The sequence below is a fragment of the Mugil cephalus genome, chromosome 8, assembly GCF_022458985.1.
Source record: "Mugil cephalus isolate CIBA_MC_2020 chromosome 8, CIBA_Mcephalus_1.1, whole genome shotgun sequence".
Lineage (NCBI taxonomy): Eukaryota > Metazoa > Chordata > Actinopteri > Mugiliformes > Mugilidae > Mugil > Mugil cephalus.
Genome location: NC_061777.1, coordinates 2,527,234 through 2,546,348, shown reverse-complemented (window position 1 = coordinate 2,546,348; position 19,115 = coordinate 2,527,234). Strand labels below are relative to the sequence as shown.

Below are 19,115 nucleotides of genomic sequence, written 5' to 3'. Positions count from 1 at the left end.
CAGTGACTGTCTGGCTCTGGGTTTTCTGCATAGTTGTATTGCTTGTTAACATTTTACACTGAACAGATTGCTGAGTTGGAAGTCTGTTCTATAATCGATTTACCGTTTTGTCTTTTGAGTCGTTGCACAGATTCTGATCCTCCTGCTCTGGGGTTTAGGGTTGATGCTACCGAGCCATGAGCTGTTTACGGAGGCTTATGTTTCAGCTCACAACAGGAGGAATGTGTTTGAAAGACAGGATCTGCCACCACTTTTGTTTTTCAAACACAATGTGGGCTATGCAGATAATGTAAATCTAAGCTCTGAAAGGAGGAAGAAAGTGATGATAATCAAAGGGGCCTTCAGTGAAGGATTAGAGGCTTTTTACAGTTCTGCTTCTGGTACATTAGGGTTCTTGTTACGTGCAGTCGTCACATTTATCACAGAAACATCTTAAGAGGATAAATGACGCCGAGAGCAGCAACGTTATTTTTAAATGTTTCATTTAGCTTTTATTGAGCCATCGCTCACAAATGATTTTAATACCAATACTTGCAGGTTTTCAGCCTGGCTAGAAGAGTTCCAGTATTGGTTCTTCAACCAATCAGCCACAACATTAAGACCACTGACAGGAGAAGTGAATAACGTCGAACATCTTGTGACAATTTAAATTTCTGCTGGGAAACTTTTGGATCTGGCGTTCATCCATTCATGCAAAGTAAAGTTATTCTCTTTACTTAAGAATACACAAGACCATGTTCTATATCCCAGAATCCCTGTACATGACAGAAACCAATCTGTGTTCCTCAGTATTCTGTAGCATCTGACCTTAGTAGAAGTATCCATTCTTAGAGCGGTCACACTCCCTTTGAGAGGAATCTGACACCTCACTGCCAGGCCCTCCACTAACACAAATACTGACTGGCAAAGGCCAGCTATGAGGCTGACTGCTTCCACCGCTGCAGCTTAAATAAAAAAAATCTAAAATGCATCCACCATTCTAGCACCAACACAGTGTGGAGTGGAAAAAAAACACAAAAGAAAAAAATCTGGGACATGAACTGAGTGATGTTGATTGAAGCAGTTTAAACTCAAGAGATGCTCCAGCAACGCTTGGCGACGACTGCCAGATTCCCAAAACCACACAATCAGGAGACATATCAGTTTCCACGTCGGCATCAAAGCAAACCAAACAACAAACCAATATTTAGACAGCAAGCTGTCAAACTTGTGTATCATTGTGATGTAAAGATGTGCTAGAAAACTGGGCCAAGAGTTAAAAGCCACATCTGTTATCACTCAATCAAAAATGCACCAATTCATGAAGTATTCATTCATAAAACAAACACTACAGCAACTGGACTGTAAACTAATCAGGTGACAAGCAAATAGCTATTCTAACATAAGCAGATACTCCTTCCTGGATCCAGATTTGTGTCGTGTTTGTGTTTGAGAGCTGACACACTCACCGGCGGCCCTGGTTCTCCCTTTGGTCCAGGTGGTCCAACTAGCAGTGAGAACTGGGTCGGTTCCAGGTCAAATGTTTGGAAACCATCTGTTGCGGCTGGAGTGACTGGAATGAACCAGGTGGGTTTGACATCCTGGATGCTGGTCACTTTTGGTTCCGGTTTCTTGTGAGCTACCACGGTTACTTGCTCTTTATTGGGAGAGTAAGAATTTGAAGGAGACCCCTGTGGTGATACAGCTGTGGTCTGGAGGTTTGGCTTCATGTCCGATGGTTTAGCGGAAACAGGTAAATGCATACTGTTCCCAGAAGGTTCTGGAGCGTTGTCATCCCCTTGCTTTGTGTTCTCTCTGGTGAATGAAGTCGGTTTTGGGTTTGGCGGAGTCCCTCTGATCCTTAGAGACGCTGTAACAGTTGGAGTTGGAAATTGAGACGGGCTTTCCAACCCTGGGTGTACCGGTGGAGAAACAGAAACAGAACCAGGTTGTGGGGTGATGCTGGTCTGATACAAAGAGGTTTTGTTCAGCGTCAGTGATGGAACATTACTTTTAGTCCTTGTATTTTCCCCAGTCAGGGCCACAGTAGGCGCCTGGGCCTTCTTGGAAGTCTCCGTCAATGACAGCGGAGTTACGTGAGTGACAGTGATGTTTGGGTCCATGGAAAATAGAGGTAGCAGGGGTGGAAACACAGGCCGATACGTGTCAGCTTCTCTGCATTGTTTCTTAATGTAATCACAATAGTTATGAGCTGCCTCTGCAGAGGGGTAAATGTCAAACTGACAGACGGCGCCTTCAAACGGCACCGAGTTGTGGTTCATTTTGCCCAGCAGGAAAGAGCCCTCCGGATCCAGGGCCTCCTCTTGTTTGGGGAACATATCTGCACGTATGCTTTTCGTACCGCAAGAGGTGTGTAAAAGTACCTGGTTGCTTCGGATATCCAAAGCCAGACTGTGCCACCGGCCATCGTAGACGTCATAGTCAAAGCTGACAGAGTTCCTCTGCCCCACGTGAACAAGGACCTTCCCCGGAACGAACTGCACCCCGAGCTGCACCTTTCTTCTCTTGGACAGAATTGAGAAAAGAAAGGCGCTGTTGGTGCGATGGACCGAGAGGCTGAGGATCAGGGACAGACTGGTGGTGTTGTAGGCAGGAGGGAGGACAGTGCGCAGAGGCACCTGGATACGTGCCCTGGGGGTGAAGATAACACCGGATTTGAAGGGGATGACGCCATTAGGGACGGCTCGAACGCCTGAAGACCCGCCTGCCCTTCGCCCGGAAAGCCCAAGCTGCTGCAGGATATCCACATCTGGAGAGAAACAAGAGAGAGGGGGGTGACACACTCTTCATGCATCTCATTCACTATTCACTATCATTAAATCTTGATTTCTGAGCTTATATAAGATGAGATGTTTGCCTATAAATCGCTGAAAGGTTTAACTCTGACATTTTTCTTCAGGGCAGATTGTTCTTTCTCAGCTGCAGCCCCCAAACTCTGAAACGGTTTCTTCTGCATATTAGGACGTCCCAGAAACGGACTGTCTTAATCAAGTGAACTTCATTTTGAATGCATTTCTTTCTCTTCGTATACACGCACCAATCAGGCATTATATTATGACCACAGAGAATGGACATGGGCCTTTTAAGGGCGTCCTGTGGTGTCTGGCTACAAAATGTTGTCCCACAGATACATGATCAGTTTGGGATCTAGTGAATTTGGAGGTCAGGTCAACACCTAGCCTGGTCTGGTCTAGGTGGGCGATACAAGCCACACAAATAGATGCCAGGTCCAGAAGTTTCCCTGCAGAACATTGCATCGTCGCAGGTAGTAGTCCATTCATCCACCTACCACTCATGAGAATGTATCTGCATCCGAATATAAATAAAGACGCATGAAACCGGCTATGATTCCACGCCTAGAGTTCACGAGTTTCATACTTGACTAATGGAAGACCCGCGGCAAAAGGCAATTTAAAAAGAATGCAAAAAAGTTCCGATGGGCTCTCACATCACCGTTTACTTTTGGGGTTTGCTGCACATTATGTAATAGTTACATCAGTCTTAATTAGACCGAGCTCAGGAAACGAAGACTGAACGTGTCCCCAGGGAGGACGGCGGTTAGGTGTATTAGAGCAGAGAGCAGAAAAAATAAAAAATGCTATCTCACATTATCTGGTAATGTCTCCTGATTAAAGATGATTGAAGCCATGCTGCAGTGTTTTCTGCGGGTTTTAATTGCTACTTGCCTCTCAGGGGAGGAACGTGTGGGGAATGTTCCCACATTACAGACTTGTGTGCACTGTATATTGCTCCTAATTGGATCCACACCTTTGTGTGAGGGCTTAAATAAATCCACATTTCAGTGGCGCAAGGAACGGGCTTTCTTTCTTGAGAATTCTTCAGGAAAAAAAAAATAAAAAATGCACATTCTTGAAGACTGGTTCTCAGGCTGGTCAATTAGAGACACTTGTGGTATACGGCTTCCTACTGTATTACAGTGTGCAGACAATGGATGCTCGGAAATACAACTCTGGCTATATATAACCTCACAAGATATAAAAACAGAAAAAAATAAAGTTTTTACCTCCAGTGCAAAAAGTGATGTGAAAACTGTCTACACTGATCAGCCACAACATTACGACACAGTCGGGAGAAGTGATTAACATCGACCACGTTATGACAAGTCAGTGTTTTGGTCTTGGTTCATTTGCATGGATGTTAGTTAGACATGTAACACCCATGTAGACCAGACCAGGTTCCCCCCACCCCACAGCAATAACAGGCCCACAAAAACGGAGACCTACACAATATTACGAAGGTGGTCATAATGTTATGCCTGATTTGTGTATTGCCATGCACCAGTAATATCAAACAAAAGGCCTTTTTGTTTCTTGTTTCTGCTGTGAGGCTTGGTACCAAAGCTGACAAAGATGAATATTAATGATGGATTCATTAATAAAAACAAACAAAAAAAAACAAAACACAAACTGCCGCTAAACGTTGAACTGCGCCTCAGCGGCAGAAAAACAACTGTAGACCCTGTAAGTCCCGTTAGGTGGAGGGAAACCCTGCTCGCTGCATTCAGGCAGCAGGAGGTCGACTTGGCTGAAAAACGCACGCAAGGAAAAAACACTTCAAACAGAAACTGGAAACAGAACAAAGGCTGCGTTCAGTCAAAGTTCTTACACGGAGTTGATTTGACTTGTTAATAAGGTTTGAGAGAAGCAAAATCGTTCTTTCATTGTGAGATGTGCTCTCAGGGCTTCCATTGCGTATCTGAATCTAAGCAAGTAGGCGGGCTGCCTCAGGCTTTCTGTGGCCTCCTGATGAGCAAAGAGGGGGAAAAAATAAAATAATGATAATAACTGAGAACTGGGTAGAACAGATCCTGGAGACAAGTGCGTATCAGAAAACGCACATACGCTATGAATCTATCAGTCTGCATTCAGGGGCGTCTCAACGTTTCCTGCAGCTGCTTTCGTGACAAAATCTTCAAGAAAACAACTGGATCACGGCAGATAAACTGAGAGATGTTCTCTCAAGTAACCAGCGAAAAACACTCTGCTCACACATGACATTCGATCTCGGTTTAGCGCTCTGTATGCAGATTCACGCAGACATCATTTGGATTGTAATATTATAACAGCTGCTGTCTCTAATTAGTCTCTAGTTGCTGCTTCAGAACCATGAACAGCTGTGATAGCACAGCAAGTTTTGGAGCAACTAAAGTTCATTCTCGCTTAGATTTATGTTTTATTATTAAGTTGAAAGAGAAAATATGTTAAATTGCTGTAAATTTATATAACCCTGTTATACTTAAATCCAGGATATCATATAAAATTTAGTGAGACTTAACTTTGAAAGTGGCTCGAGACAAGAAGTAGAGGGATCGGTGATGTTTTTGATGCTGGTCGTATGGACTCTAAGAAGGAGAGAGCTGAAGAATATTCCCTTATTCCCTATTGGTTTTGTTTGTATTTTCCTTTTGTTAAAATGCTTTTTATCTCACATGCTCTGCACACTGTTTATGTTGAGTTAACTTTCTGTTTTGTCATTAATGCTGCGTGTTTAGTTTTCATGGTGGATTGAGGACAAGCATCAGTAAACCTGTGTCTGTCTGTGCTTCGAGAGAGTCGCTGTTTTATGCTGATTTATATTTGATACATGTAATGATGCTCCTTCTCTTCTGCTGTGGAAAACTTGAAGGATTTTATTTGTCGTTCACAAGCACGAAATGGAACGAAATGATATTGCCAGGTCCTGGATTATTTTCCCATAAGTAATAAATAAAAACAGTACAGATCAGCATAGAATAGTATAAAAAGTTTGTGCCATTCACACAGCTCCAGAGTTTAACATCTTAATATATTGGAATAGTGAAGTTTTTCTGTTTTCACAGTCATTTTTGTAATTTCTATATCTAATCACCTCTCTGAGAAAAGTTTATTTTGTAAATAAAATGGTCACTTTAAGGCTCTATTATAACTTGAATTGACCATTTCAAATGCTATATTTATACACTTAACTAAAATGTGTTATCTTTATCACAAGAATAATTTATCCAGTCACAATGTTTATGAATAAAAAAAATCTAAATCTCTAAATCCAAATTAACTGCTAATCCTTTTGAATCTTTACAATAATATACAGGCAAACAGCAGCTTTATGATGTGATTTTAAAAAATAAAAAAACACGTGGTAAACAACAGGATGCCATTAATTCTACAGCAACTGGCTGCGACTGTGCTGTCAGATCTAAAATGTGTTCGGACAGAAAAATCTTTAAGAGTCACTTATGGGGCTTTTTCCTTTCCAGGCCATTATTTATAACAGCGTGTTATTTTTTCTGAATGGACGAGGCAAAGCTCCACTTAAACAACAGGACCCAGTGAAGACGAGGCAGCGCTTAAAGTGACCCAGGATTCACTGCGCGTTCACACAATGAATCTTCGCTCAGACGGTGTCATGACTCTGTGTCCTGCTCGTTTACTATTTTGAGTTTCCTGTTTTATTTTGCGAAGTTCTTCCTTGGTTTCCTGTCTCTTACTCCCTGTGTTTCCCCCTGTGGATTGCTTTATTGTTTTTTCCTTGAGTCCTCCACCCTGATTAGATTCACTTGTCTCGTCACCCCTCTGCCCTCTTGTCCCTTTTTGTGCCTTTTTGTCTCCCGGCCATGTTTTTGTTATCATGCTTTTCTGATATCCTTCCGTGTTTTCACTATTTGTATTCTCCTGCATTCTCAGCAGAGCTTTCTGTTTGTCATATTTTCATTACACACTTTTAGCTGAACTCGCCTCATCTCCTCGAGTCCTGCACAACCAGCAAACCTGGACAGACTCGATGCGTCCTGGGTTTGTTCACACCTGCACTTTAATCTGGACAACAACATCACCAAAACGTTTTACCATAAACATGGGGGACTTTGCACTAAATACAAAGTCCTAGAAGATTGAACTATGAATTATTTAACTTCATCATTATGGTTCAAATGGTTTCTTTGCTGCAGAGATGTCTGGAGGTAAATGTGACTGAGACCTTAAACCTCCTTTAGGGACATTGCACCGTGTCTGACCTCAAACAGGAAGAGACGAAATGTACCAGCTAATAATGTGGAAAAATTGAAAAACAGTCCTGGATTTGTCTTTTACTACACAGGAGTGCATGCAGCGACATGCAAACAAAATCTACAATAGATTGCAGCCACTTTCCATATGCATGACTTCGACAGCATGAAGTCCTGCATACGGACACAGATTCACAGCAGATGCATCCGAGTATTTATCATATAAACGATCCAAGACTTTTCTGCAGGTTTATTTTCTACTGCAGAAAGAACAGAAGTTCATGGTGTTGTTAATTAACACTTGCCAGCATATAAAAATAAAAAGTCTACGCGTCTAGATTCTCAACAGTCACCAGAGAAGGAAAGTATCATCAAAGGAGACGGAGATACACAGAGATGCCCTGAAATTGACATTAAAAAAAAAAAAAAAGGAATGAACTGAAAAAGAACTGTCAGATTGTGATTGACAGACTGGATGTCTGGAAACAAAAAGGTTTTTAGGTTGTCTAACAGAAAGCTGAATGTAATGGACATCAATGCACAGTTGAGAGTGAGTAACAATAAGAAATAGAGCACGTCAAGAGAGCATCGAAGACTGACGGGTCATGTGACACCTTTTATTAAGACGTCTAAGAGGTGTCTTAGAGCAGCTCCAGTTCATCGGGTGATTTCCAATAAATACTTGATATGTTGTTATAAAAAGGTCTGTTGTTTTACATATTCTTATTTACTTGCACTGAAAGCAATGATGTGAGATAGTGGGTTTTCAAAAAGTTTGTTGTTGATAATGAGACAGAATAAAACCGATCCCCATTTGGACATATTCAAACATATTCAAGTGTTCAGCAAAGTGCTTCGTGCAAGAAAAGGGCAGAAAAGAGCAGCTCAGAGACGTCTGAGGAAAATTAAACACACAGAACCTGAGACAATCAGCCACAACATTATAACCACTGACAGGAGACGGGAGTAACATTTACCAGCCTGTGACCATCTGTGGAAACTTTTGGTCCTGATTCATTCATGATGTTACTTAGACATGTAGCACCCACCTAGACCAGACCTGACCCCCCCACCCCACAGCAATGACACTCCTTGATGGCAGCAGCCATGTGTTTAAATTCTATACATGTCTGAATCTATGGAATTAGCTTTGATTGTTTTAGGGTTATTTTAAAATTTAGGTAGAAATAAGTATTGTTTTTATCTCATCTCATCTTCTACTACCACATATCTTCATTAGGGCCGCAGGGGTTGCTGGAGTCTATCCCAGGTGAGAGGTGGGGTCCACCATGGACAGGTCTCCAGTCTATCACAGGCCTGACACAGAGACAAGCAACCATTTGCACCCACACTCACACCTAGAGTCAATGCAGAATCACCAATGAACCAAAAAGCATGTCTTTGGAGGTGGGAGGAAACCGGAGTACCTGGAGAGAACCCACAAAGACACGGGGAGAACATGCAAACTCCACCCAGAAAGGCCCGAGCTGGACTTGAACCCGGACCTTCCCACTGGGAGGCTTCAGTGCTAACCACAGCTGTTTTCATAATTTACTGTATTGTTGTCTTGATGTTCTCTGAATCATATCCTGCTGTAAATTATGAAATGAAATTGCATTTTTCATTTTTCCATTTTTCATTTTGCACCCCCCCCCACACACACACACACACACACACACACACACACACACAAAAAGGACCCAAACACCCCCACTAACATCCCTTTCCCAGACACCACAGGATTCTCTAATGAGTCACAACTGTTTTAAATGCACAAGGGAGACCTACACAATATTGGGTCATAATGTTGTGGCTCATTGGTGTAGACCCGCTCAAAAAAAACGACATTCAGCTGCTTACCTTGTGCTTGTGCCAGCCTTAGAGAGCAGGTGCAACAGAGTATAGTCCAAAGAATCAGAACTCTCCTGAAGAGGAAAAAAACACAGTGTGAGAGGCAAAGTCAGGGAACTTGTAATTTTTACAATTCATTCATCTTTCGAGTATCTTTTCATGATAAAGCAGCAGAAAAGACTTCAGGTTTTTATCCTTTGTTTTCACTCTAATAAGAAACTACAGGAACAGCCAGAGTAGTAGTTATTTTCTGACCTATTCACCTCCTGGATGATCCATAAATCCTGCCACTGAATGTTGTCGTGTTTTGTTAAACGTTGCAGGACAAAGTTGCAGATGGAGGTTATAACAGAACTCTTGTTCATGGACCTCCAGCAGTGTCCAGACTTGATGCATCAGCTCTGCTTTTTGCTCAACATGTGTTTCAAGACAATCAGCTTCATCTTATCTGGCTGCTGGAGCAGATAAGCTGTTGCTAAGTAAAGCTTGTGAGTGATCCCAGAAGGCCATTTCTGGCAAAATTTAAAAACGCTACATTACCTAAAAACCCTTAATTCCTTGAGATTGCATGAGACGAATGCTTGGGAATAAATATATTTCATACTGTATACTCTATCTAAACACTTCTGGTTTCAGTAAACTGCAGGTGTGATGGATCTAAAATCTTGCCAAATCCTCAGAAGTAAACTCCCAACTGGAATCAAATCAAGTTCAAGTGGCATTTACAATCAGCCAGTACACAGCGCATTCTTTGCCACTGATTTTTCTGTGATGTCTATAGACTCCTTCACGGTTTGTAAACAATCTGATGTTTTTTAAGGGGCAGGTCTTAACTGGAGGCAAACACTATAGCCTAGTAAACAGCGGTTAGCATATTTCAACGAGCTGTTTTGGCTGGAATGGACGAGGAAAACTCATATCTTAGAGAACACACTGATACACTCACTCTCTGAGACCATGAGTGTTATTTTAAAAAGTTGACTCTGACTAACTCCTGCTTGGACGCCCCTGAAACACACAACTAACGTTACGTTAGCATTAGCATCAATTTTTTTTTATTTTTGTTAAAAAATGTGCCTGAAAGAGTGGCTGCATGTCGCCTCTAGCTCCATGATATAAACCTTTTGAGGTCATTATTAGCATCAGTCAAAATGGTTTTTGGTTGTTTTTGTGCTGTTTTTATTTATTTTTTTCTGGACTTGTTGTTTTTTGGCTGTGTCGTTGCTCGCTGGCTGTGGAGTTTTGCGGAGCGGCCGCTGTGTCCGGTGGTGTGTCCCTGCAATCAGCTGCTAGCGTTGTCCATGTCCTCTGAGTTGCAGGGAGTAAGGCCTGAGGTCTGAGGTCTTTGGCAGCAGGTTCGATGGACTGTGTGCGCTTGGTGGGACCCAGAGGGAGTGTGTCATGAGAAGAGCTTTGGAGACCTGGTTCACAGGACCACGGTACGTCTGTACCCGGCCTCAGACTCTACGGCTGGACACTCACCGATGGCGTTTACATCCCTCCCTCAGCGACAAGGTCAAGGAAACACCGTGTGACACAATCCAAGCCGCCCGCAACCAGATCACCTCTGACACTGTTTTACCAACTACTTTTGTATATTTGTTCATAAAGCTAATTCTGTAAATTTTTTGATTACACTGTTTATTTTATTTTTGCTAGATAGTACTTATTTTTTTTATTTTACTTCAATTTTTTTTTGGTTTTTAAGAATGTTTACTTTTATGTGCAACTAAACTATGGGGACAAAGTAATTCCCCTCGTGCATCATTAAAGTCTAAGTCTATCGATTGAAGCCTCTGACAAAGATATTACAAGAAGTAAGTGGAACCACTGTGGAGGGTAAAGCAGTAAATGCAACTTCTGCTTGGACACCTATGAAACACACAACTAATGCTGCGTTAGCTAGCGCTCAGCATTAGCATTAACATGTCACAAGAATCCCCTAAATAATGATTAATTTAACGTAATTTCAGTCAAAAGTTTATTCTAACCCATAACGTTATCCAGGCTGGAGGTTATGCATTATATATTAAGCTTATCTGATATGAAGAGTGCGCATTGTTGTTGATTGTCTTGAGGTCAACCTGAAAGGAGTCGTATCAACCCAGTGAAAAGACACATATCGCCACCTAGTGTGGAGGAGGAGGAAGACAAGTCCCCGTCAGTTATTCGATTTTCTCCGTTGCATGTAAACTGGGACAAGGACAAGAGCATAGCACGATTAAGCTGTGCACGTGAACGCACTGAGTGACGTAGGTGCTAAATCATCTCAGACGGACGCCACGTCAAACTGTCACCTGGATGATGTTGCGTTTCTACACATCACAGCTAATGATGTGTTTAAATGCGAACAGGGTGCCTGTTGAGTGAGAGCTGTTTGAAGTGGCACACGCTCTGTGACACGCGCTGCAATGAGAGCAGAGGCAGGAAACCTTTTACATCTGTGGTTTTCCTGCAGAAACCCACTGGTCAACCACTGGCACACAAACTATATGTTGGAGCTTTTAAAACTTCCTCTCCCTCTCCCCCTTTCTCACCATAAACGGACCACAGGCGCAGGAAGAAAACCGTGGGTGTGCATTTTGTCCAGTTACATGATGCAACGTTTTTCACTTTTCTACATCTCCTCCCTTTGGGCCAGCGGGCCAACCGACTGAGTGAGACATGCACAGCAGGGAGGAGAAGAGGAGGAGGAGGAGGAGGAGGAGGAGGAGGAAGAAGTGAAGGCCGTCTCCTCCTCTCATACATCTCCCCTCAAATCAGTCCCAGACCGTTTGGCAGCTCATTCAGATACAAGCTGCAAAGACACAAGTTGGGGAACAGTACAGCAGATTACGCTGACTTTCACTGAAGTGTGTGTGGAGAGAACTGATCTGCAACCTATTAAAGTGCACCACCTGTTCCAGTTCATAACTCCTAAATCCTGAGCTGTTTCTCTGGAAAACTTAAATATTGATCTATGACAAGTTTGTGGGAATAAAATGCATCAATAACCCAAACTAAACACCAGCATATCTTTGTGAACTTCATACCACGTTAGACGCATGAATAGAGGACTCCCTTTAATTACCCAGAAGAAAAAAAGTAAGAAAAGCATGAAAATCCTGTTTGTTGGACTTTAAAATGACTCACCCCCCGACTCCAGTGGATTTGAGTTTGGAGTGCGGGGCATTGTCCGGCTCCATAGCGGTTACTTCATTCTTTCTTGGGAGTTTTTTCACTACAGTCCAGAGGAGGCAGATAAAGTTTTTCCATCCCAGGTGTTCCAAGAGGGTCGCGCAAGGAGTTGCCGGACAAATAAAATAATAAAAAAAAAAAAAATCAAATAAAAAAAAATTCTAAAAACAGAGCGTGATTAACCGAGACTGAAAATGTTGCTCTGTGTCATTGTCTTGACTCCTCTTCTCCCCGAGACATCTCCTTCCAGGAGGTGACACCAGTTTAAAAATAAAAAAAAAAATAAAAAAAGAGAGAGAGAGAGACGCTCCGCAGAGCTCCACCTGTGCGCTTCCTTTATTTTTTGCTTCCTTCCCTTCGCGCGTTGCAGAAAGAACAAAACCTCTCCAAAGGAAAAGGACAAGATGACGACCGTGGCTCAGTGTGTGTACGTGTGTAAGTGTGTGTCGACTTTCCAAAATGAAAGTTTATTGTGGACTGAGGGGAAATCTCGAGAACCGGGAAGAAGAGGAGGAGGAGGAGGGGTGGGGGGGCACCTCCCTCTATCGCCCTCAGCTGACATCCAGGGAAACTAATCTGGAGCTACACGGAGGTGCGGCGCTCCTCCAGATGAAGGTGTGTCTTCTCACAGAGCGGGACCCCCCTCCCAGACTCCACTGCTTTTTTTTTTTTTTTTTTTTTTCTGGTCCTCGCAGTGGAAGAAATGTTGGAGGGTTTGCGCGGCTGAATGCAGCTTGTTGCACTGGAGCAGGGCCACAGCAAAGGTTTTTAGGTACTAGTGTTGAGCTCAAGCCCCCACAGCCCCCCCTGTGGAGAATGTAGAACCAAGTGTATTATAAAGTTTGGTGCAGGTCCAACTAACATCAGGGTTGAGATCAATAAATGATAACTTTGTGACAGTGTGTAAAGTCATGATGCACACACATAAAACTGAGTTGTTCTCGGTTGTGGAGCAGCGGCGCAGATACAGTAGAGACAGCAGCTGTTATTTTAATTCTACAGCCCCCCCAACAGGAGCCAGTGTTGATTTGCAGACAGAGCATCAAGCTGAGATTGGATCTGAAAAGCTGGCTGGAGACCCACGATAAAGATCTTAATCCAAGGCCTGTCAGTTTGATGACGCTAATGCACGTTTTGTGACGTATTATTAGTGAATTTTGCATCTGATGTGTCACCAAGAGCGTGCGCTAAGTCACCACTACTGAATTCAAGTCAAAGCAAGTGTTGCCAATTAGTAAGTTTGAGTTTAGCAGTATTATTTTGTGACAATAATTTCGTCGTCTCCAGCAGAAGACGCATCATGAGTCTAGAACACAATACGTTACAACTAAAAATAGGATTTTTTATATATATAAAATGTTAATCAAGAGTAGCCTCAGGGCCACTCAAAAGAGAACGACTATTAAAGACGAATAAGCTTTTCTCACTGTCACAAACTTTATAAAACATTATAAACATTATAAATAACGTAAATATGCCAGATTGTAGCCGAGGCTAATTTCCATCTGTTGTCCCCTAAGGAAGGTTGATGTTTATAAAAAACATGAGAAAAAAAAAGAAGAGAAGAAAGAAAATGCAGAAAATACCCTGGGAGGAAGAAAAAATTGACTTAACAATAAATACACAAACACATTTAGTGGCACAAACAAACACGAGGAGAACAAAAAGTGACTCCAGAGTCTCCATTCATTAGTGACCAAGACAGGAAAGGAAAAATACACAAGATCCAGATTTTACATAATCTATTACTGCACATAACCCTGTTCCACTTTACTAGAACACTTATAGCCAAACTTATTGCACTTATTAGCCCTGTTGCACATTTCAACTATAGTAACCAGACATCAGGCTGTTACTGCCTCACTGGCTGGTTCCATGGTTACAGGACTGGGCTGATCTGAGCCTCCAGATAAGACTTAAAGGAGTCTAGACTGGTTCATTCCTTCATACATGGAGGCAGATTATTCCATATATTGTAACCCTTAAATGACACGACACTTTATCCAAAAGAGGTTCTTCTGAATGGCACCTCACAATCTGTTAACAGAGGCCTGAGTGGCTGGATCCATTCTTTTTTTGCTGTCGTACTTTGATCCATTTGGTAACGGGATCCGGCTCGGGGAACTCTCATGTGTGCATGCTTTGTGGGTCCACAGTGGTGCAGGACTTCATGAGGGCACCTTCTGGATAAAAGTTTGAAAACTGTTTCGACGCTGAGCAGTTTTTTATTTGACCAGCCGGAACGATTATCATAAGCCCAAAATCTGGACTGTTTGCACAGCCAGTCCAGCAAACTGCACATCTGCCAGAGAGATAAACTGAACACTGGTTTCATACATGGTCATGAAGTATGTGATGACAACACAGTGAATTACAACAGCCGTGTCTTTGACATCGAGTCCTGCTATTTCCTGTTTCTATCTGCAGATATGTGGACTAAAACCACATATCAGACTTTCGGTCAGACTCTAATAACAACTTGATGTCACGTCGCAAGAAACCCACAAACTTTTGAGGGAGGAGGAGAAGTGGAGGGGGGATGGGGGGGGGGGGGGGCTTATCCAGAGCCTTTTTTCTTCCTTGTATATTCAGTTCAGATGAGGCCCATTCACAGCAAAGGACTTTTGTGCAATCACCTCACAAGATAAAAAAACATTTTTTTTTCCCCGGAAGTTTATTTAATGTCTCGTGAAAAGGGTGACTGAACTTTAATAGCACGCCTGTAATCTGTCTGACAGCTTAAAAACGTCCCGTTTGAACGCTCCTACCGTTCGCTCTTCACAACCACTCTGTCTGTGTCAGGGTTCATCACATGAAAACAAATATGACGACCATAATTTCCACTTCAACAACCGTGCAGTTCATTTAATCAGAGTTGATATTTGAACCAGCGGGGCAGCTTTTTGTTGACAGCCTTTTCTTCACCTCCTGCTTCACCAACATTCACTTCCGTTCTCACCGGAGTGGCAGGGATCTGTGTGTGTGTGTGTGTGTGTGTGTGTGTGTGTGTGTGTGCGCGCGCTGTCGTGTGCTGTGAAATTCCTCCGCCACAGAAAGTCCTCATTGACCCGCCTTCAGCAAACACGCTATGACAGTGTCCAGGGGAGACCCAACAGAGCACCGATTCAGCCGCCTGCAACTGGATCCCTGCTCCTCGCACAGAGCCCCCCCCTCACAGTCCATCGTCCCGCGGCCAGGAAGGAAGGGAGCTCACCACCTCTGAAAGAAGCACTTCCCATCTACCTGTCAGATGAGCGCCGGCGTCAGATGTGAGCTTTTGTTACCGCGAGGTTTAGGTCGTTGGGACAAGAAGGCCAATGTCCTCGCAGGGGGAAGATCTCCAATCTGGGGTGTTAGGTTTCATGTGGTTTGTAATGATTATTGCAGCAGACTATGCAAGTAGTTCTCAAACTGTAGCAAAGAGACTGCCAAGTGTTCTTCAAGGCCTCCCAGCCTGGGAAATACAATACACTACTTGCCAGGAGTCAGTTGAGAAGAAAAAGAAGGAGAAAATGGTTAGTGAAACAAAGTGTAACATAAAGACTGTAAACAGGATGAACAGAGGTAACAAACAGGTTTGATGTGTTAATATCAATCAGCCGGGGGGGGGGGGGGGGACCCCAAACTGATGAGAGATTAAGTAGGAATCCCCTACCTACTATATGTGTTCTATGTTTAACTTGGCCCAGTGCTATTTATAAAAATACATCATTATAATAATGTTGCCTTCAGTGCTAAGCTATCCCTTCTCCCTTTACTAAACTATGTTTGATTCATGTTAATGCTATTTAAAGAAATTTAAATTTGTCATGGGAAATTAAAAATATAAAAAAAATGTCTAATCAACCAAAGATTTTGTGACGCCCCCCTGCAATACCTTCACGGACCCCCTAGGGGGCGCGGACGCCTGTTGAAGACCTACGCTTCAGTCAGAGCGACATCTGTCTGTCAGTGTTTGTGCAGACAACACAGCTCTGTGTTGTCTCTCGTCTAAATTCACACAAACTCGTCCAACTACTTAACTGTTGTTTAATTCTTTCATTTCAAAGGAAAAAGCTGGAAACACTTTAGTGCATTTTGTCGATCTTTGTCAATACTTTCTGACGCCCCGTCCCGTCTTTATTTGTATTTATTTACAAACATTACGGCCGTTTATTATGACATGGGCCTTCTCAGGGGGTCCTGTGGTGTCTGGCAACATAATATTGTTAGTGGGGGGGTCTTTGAGGGGAGGGGCCTCTGTGGATCATCCAACAGATACTTGATCAGTTTGGGATCTAGTGAATGTGGAGGCCAAGTCAACACCTTGTGCTGTTCTTCATGTTTTCTTAGTTGTTCCTAAAGGCGTTTTTGTGGCTGCATCCTGCTGGGGGCGGCTGCTGTCATCAAGGAGTGTCATTTCTATGGGGTGGGGGTGCTGGTGCTACAATACATGCCAGGTTTAAAAGGTTCCCAGCAGAACAATTAACTTTCACAAGATGGTTCATTATTATTATTCACGTCTCCTGTCAGTGGTTTTAATGTTGTGGCTGATCGGTGCATGACTGGTTGTTTCCATGTAAAGTGACACGTTTTTTAAAATAAAGTTCTGCCCATGGCACCAGTTCTTGCAGCATATTTAAATTCATGCATGGATTAATCTGTGATTGCATAAGGAAGCGTGTACAGCGGGAGGACGGTGTAGAGCATCTGTGTGCGAGCTGAGTGTTAATGAATCCTCACCCTCGGCTGCAGCGTGGCTCATTTCTTTCTGTTTTTATTTTTTGCTTTTAATCATTTTTAGACAACACAGCTCCTCTGATGTATGCTACAGTGGCAAATCTTGTTAGTCTGGGTCTTTACTCCTGTGCTTCCTGTGAAGGCTGAGGAAATTTCATGTCCTCAGCCAATTTCTACAGAAGTTGAAAGCGTCGTCGTCACCTCACTCTCAGTGCGGTTTGGGAACGGCACCAGTCGGGACAGGAAAGATTCTCATACGAGTCTGATAAATAAATAAATAAATAAATAAACTGCACCGTTCTTTTCTGGAGGAGGCTTCATCATCAGTTCACACACTGTATCTGTGGCACAACTCAGGTTTTAACCTTTTTAGTGTTTAATTCAACATTTTCTTCTCTTGAAATATTTTGTTCTGTGTAGGTTTTTTATTGTTATTACTACAAAGTGAGGATTTCATTTTACTGTGGAAATGACATTAAACTTGAATCGTTTATTTTAAATGATGTACTGACAATAAAAAAGAATCTATAATATAATGTGACTTATACCCCGAGGACGGTTTGGAGAGATTCAAACAATTATGGCATTTATTGTTGTTTTATTTTTGTATATACTGTGCATTGTTCTATTTTTTTATGCTTAAAAGTCTTGTTCTTCCACATGTGCCTTAACTGTCCCCAGAGGACAAATAAAATTTTCTGAATCTGATTTTTCAAGAGAAGAGAAGGGTTAGTTATGACTTTCCTGTGTGATGCAGCCTGCAGAGAGCGGTTATGTAAACTCTTTCCATGCAGGTTCCTTGGGACACATGAGGTTTTTGTGGTCCACAAAAAAAAAGGTCCAGGTCGCTCTGGATGTGAGTATTTCGCTGTATGCGGTGAAATTTTTATCTGTGATTTCCTACCTGACAGAAGCGTCTTCTTCCAAGACCCGAATGATTTCCTCCGCTCTCAGAACTTGGCTTCGTGGAAACCATGAATGAGCTCCGGTGGAAAGAGTAATGACTGTAAACAGAGTTCTGTTTGGCTCCTTTTTTTTTTCTTTTAAATATCCAGGGGCAAGTTTTTCTATTAGTGTTTTATGAGTCGATTTTCTCCCACTCATCACACATGACTGCCATCGTGGACCCCGTCTGTAACCGTTGTCAGGTGTGGAAAGGCGCTGGTGCTGTTATTTTTTTTTTTTTCTCTTGGATAATAGAAATCAGCTGCATGCCCTGACAATACGACAACACAATTTCCCTGCAGGGATTAATAATTTTATTTTTTTATATTTTTTTTTTCTGATCCTGATCCTGATAAGACGTTCAATGTCCCCAGGAAATTGGAGGATTTTCCTGCAGACTGACGGTGACACTGTACATGGCATATTTATACTATATTATAATACATGAGGATTCATATTATTTATGGGCAGCATTTGATCACGTCTCATGTTGATTTATCCCAGAGAACGTGGCAGTAATTTTCTGATATTAGTAAAACCATCAGAAAACCCGAGGGGGATTCTGAGTATTTAAGGTTATTCCCTTTCAAATTTCTCGAACGCGCCAAACGCGGAATATGAACTCAGCACGTAGTGAGTGTATCCTTTCATGTCACGCTCTGGTGATGGAAACTCTTGTCTGATAAACACAGACTCTTTTGTTGTACTCTCATGTCCCGCGGAATTGGGGCCAGCTGAATGCAGCAGCCTCTGTGCCGGCACAGCTGGATCCAATAAGAGCATGCCCTGCTGCTCTGTTTACCCATTCCATACGTTACAGCGGGGAAACTTAGAGAGCGGCTCCCACTCAGTGAATGGTATCTTTCTTTGTCTGATGAGACGGTATAATTAGAAGCACGGATGCTCTGTCATTCAATGTAATTCAGGATAATTTTTAGTAATCTCAGCTGAAAACTCACGGGAAAAAATAAATCTCTAAATGTGAGTGTTTTTCAAATTTGGGCTGATGATTTGGACAGAAGAAGAAAATTCAATATGTAAAATGTGTTCTCACTATTTCCTGTTGTTAACAACAAGTTTTAACCCCGACACCATCCACATAATAATAATAATAATTTTTCTCTGATGAAAATGTATCCATGCTCTGCAGTCAGTAGCTTTTGGCAGCCATTTCCAAGATGGCCACCTTTCACGGAGGGAAATCTTTTCTAATTATGAAAAGGTTTAATCAAGAATATAATTTATGTAGTTACTGATATTTCAGTATGAATATTTAACAAATTGAAGCAAACGGCTGTGTCTGTCTTCTATATTAAACTAGTGCTATTTATAAATATACGTCATTATCATTTTGAATTCAGTATTAAGCTATTCACGTAACACACAGTTTCAAAGTGTTTGAGGGGGAAAATTGTGGAGG

At 42.3% G+C, this 19,115-nt stretch overlaps 1 protein-coding gene across 2 annotated transcripts in view; it reads right to left on the bottom strand.

Annotated features, from left to right (window-relative positions):
* The window catches only part of col27a1b (collagen, type XXVII, alpha 1b), a 78,631-nt gene extending 65,977 nt beyond the window's left edge, over positions 1 to 12,654 (bottom strand). For both annotated transcript variants that reach the window (XM_047592240.1, XM_047592241.1), the window contains exons 1-3: positions 11,987 to 12,654; positions 8,864 to 8,928; positions 1,449 to 2,749 (exon numbers count right to left, since the gene is read on the bottom strand). In XM_047592240.1, coding sequence (XP_047448196.1) covers positions 1,449 to 2,749; positions 8,864 to 8,928; positions 11,987 to 12,039 — 1,419 coding nt within the window. In that variant the 5' untranslated portion in view covers positions 12,040 to 12,654. The remainder of the gene's footprint in view (positions 1 to 1,448; positions 2,750 to 8,863; positions 8,929 to 11,986) is intronic.
* Between the last annotated feature and the right edge of the window lie 6,461 nt (positions 12,655 to 19,115).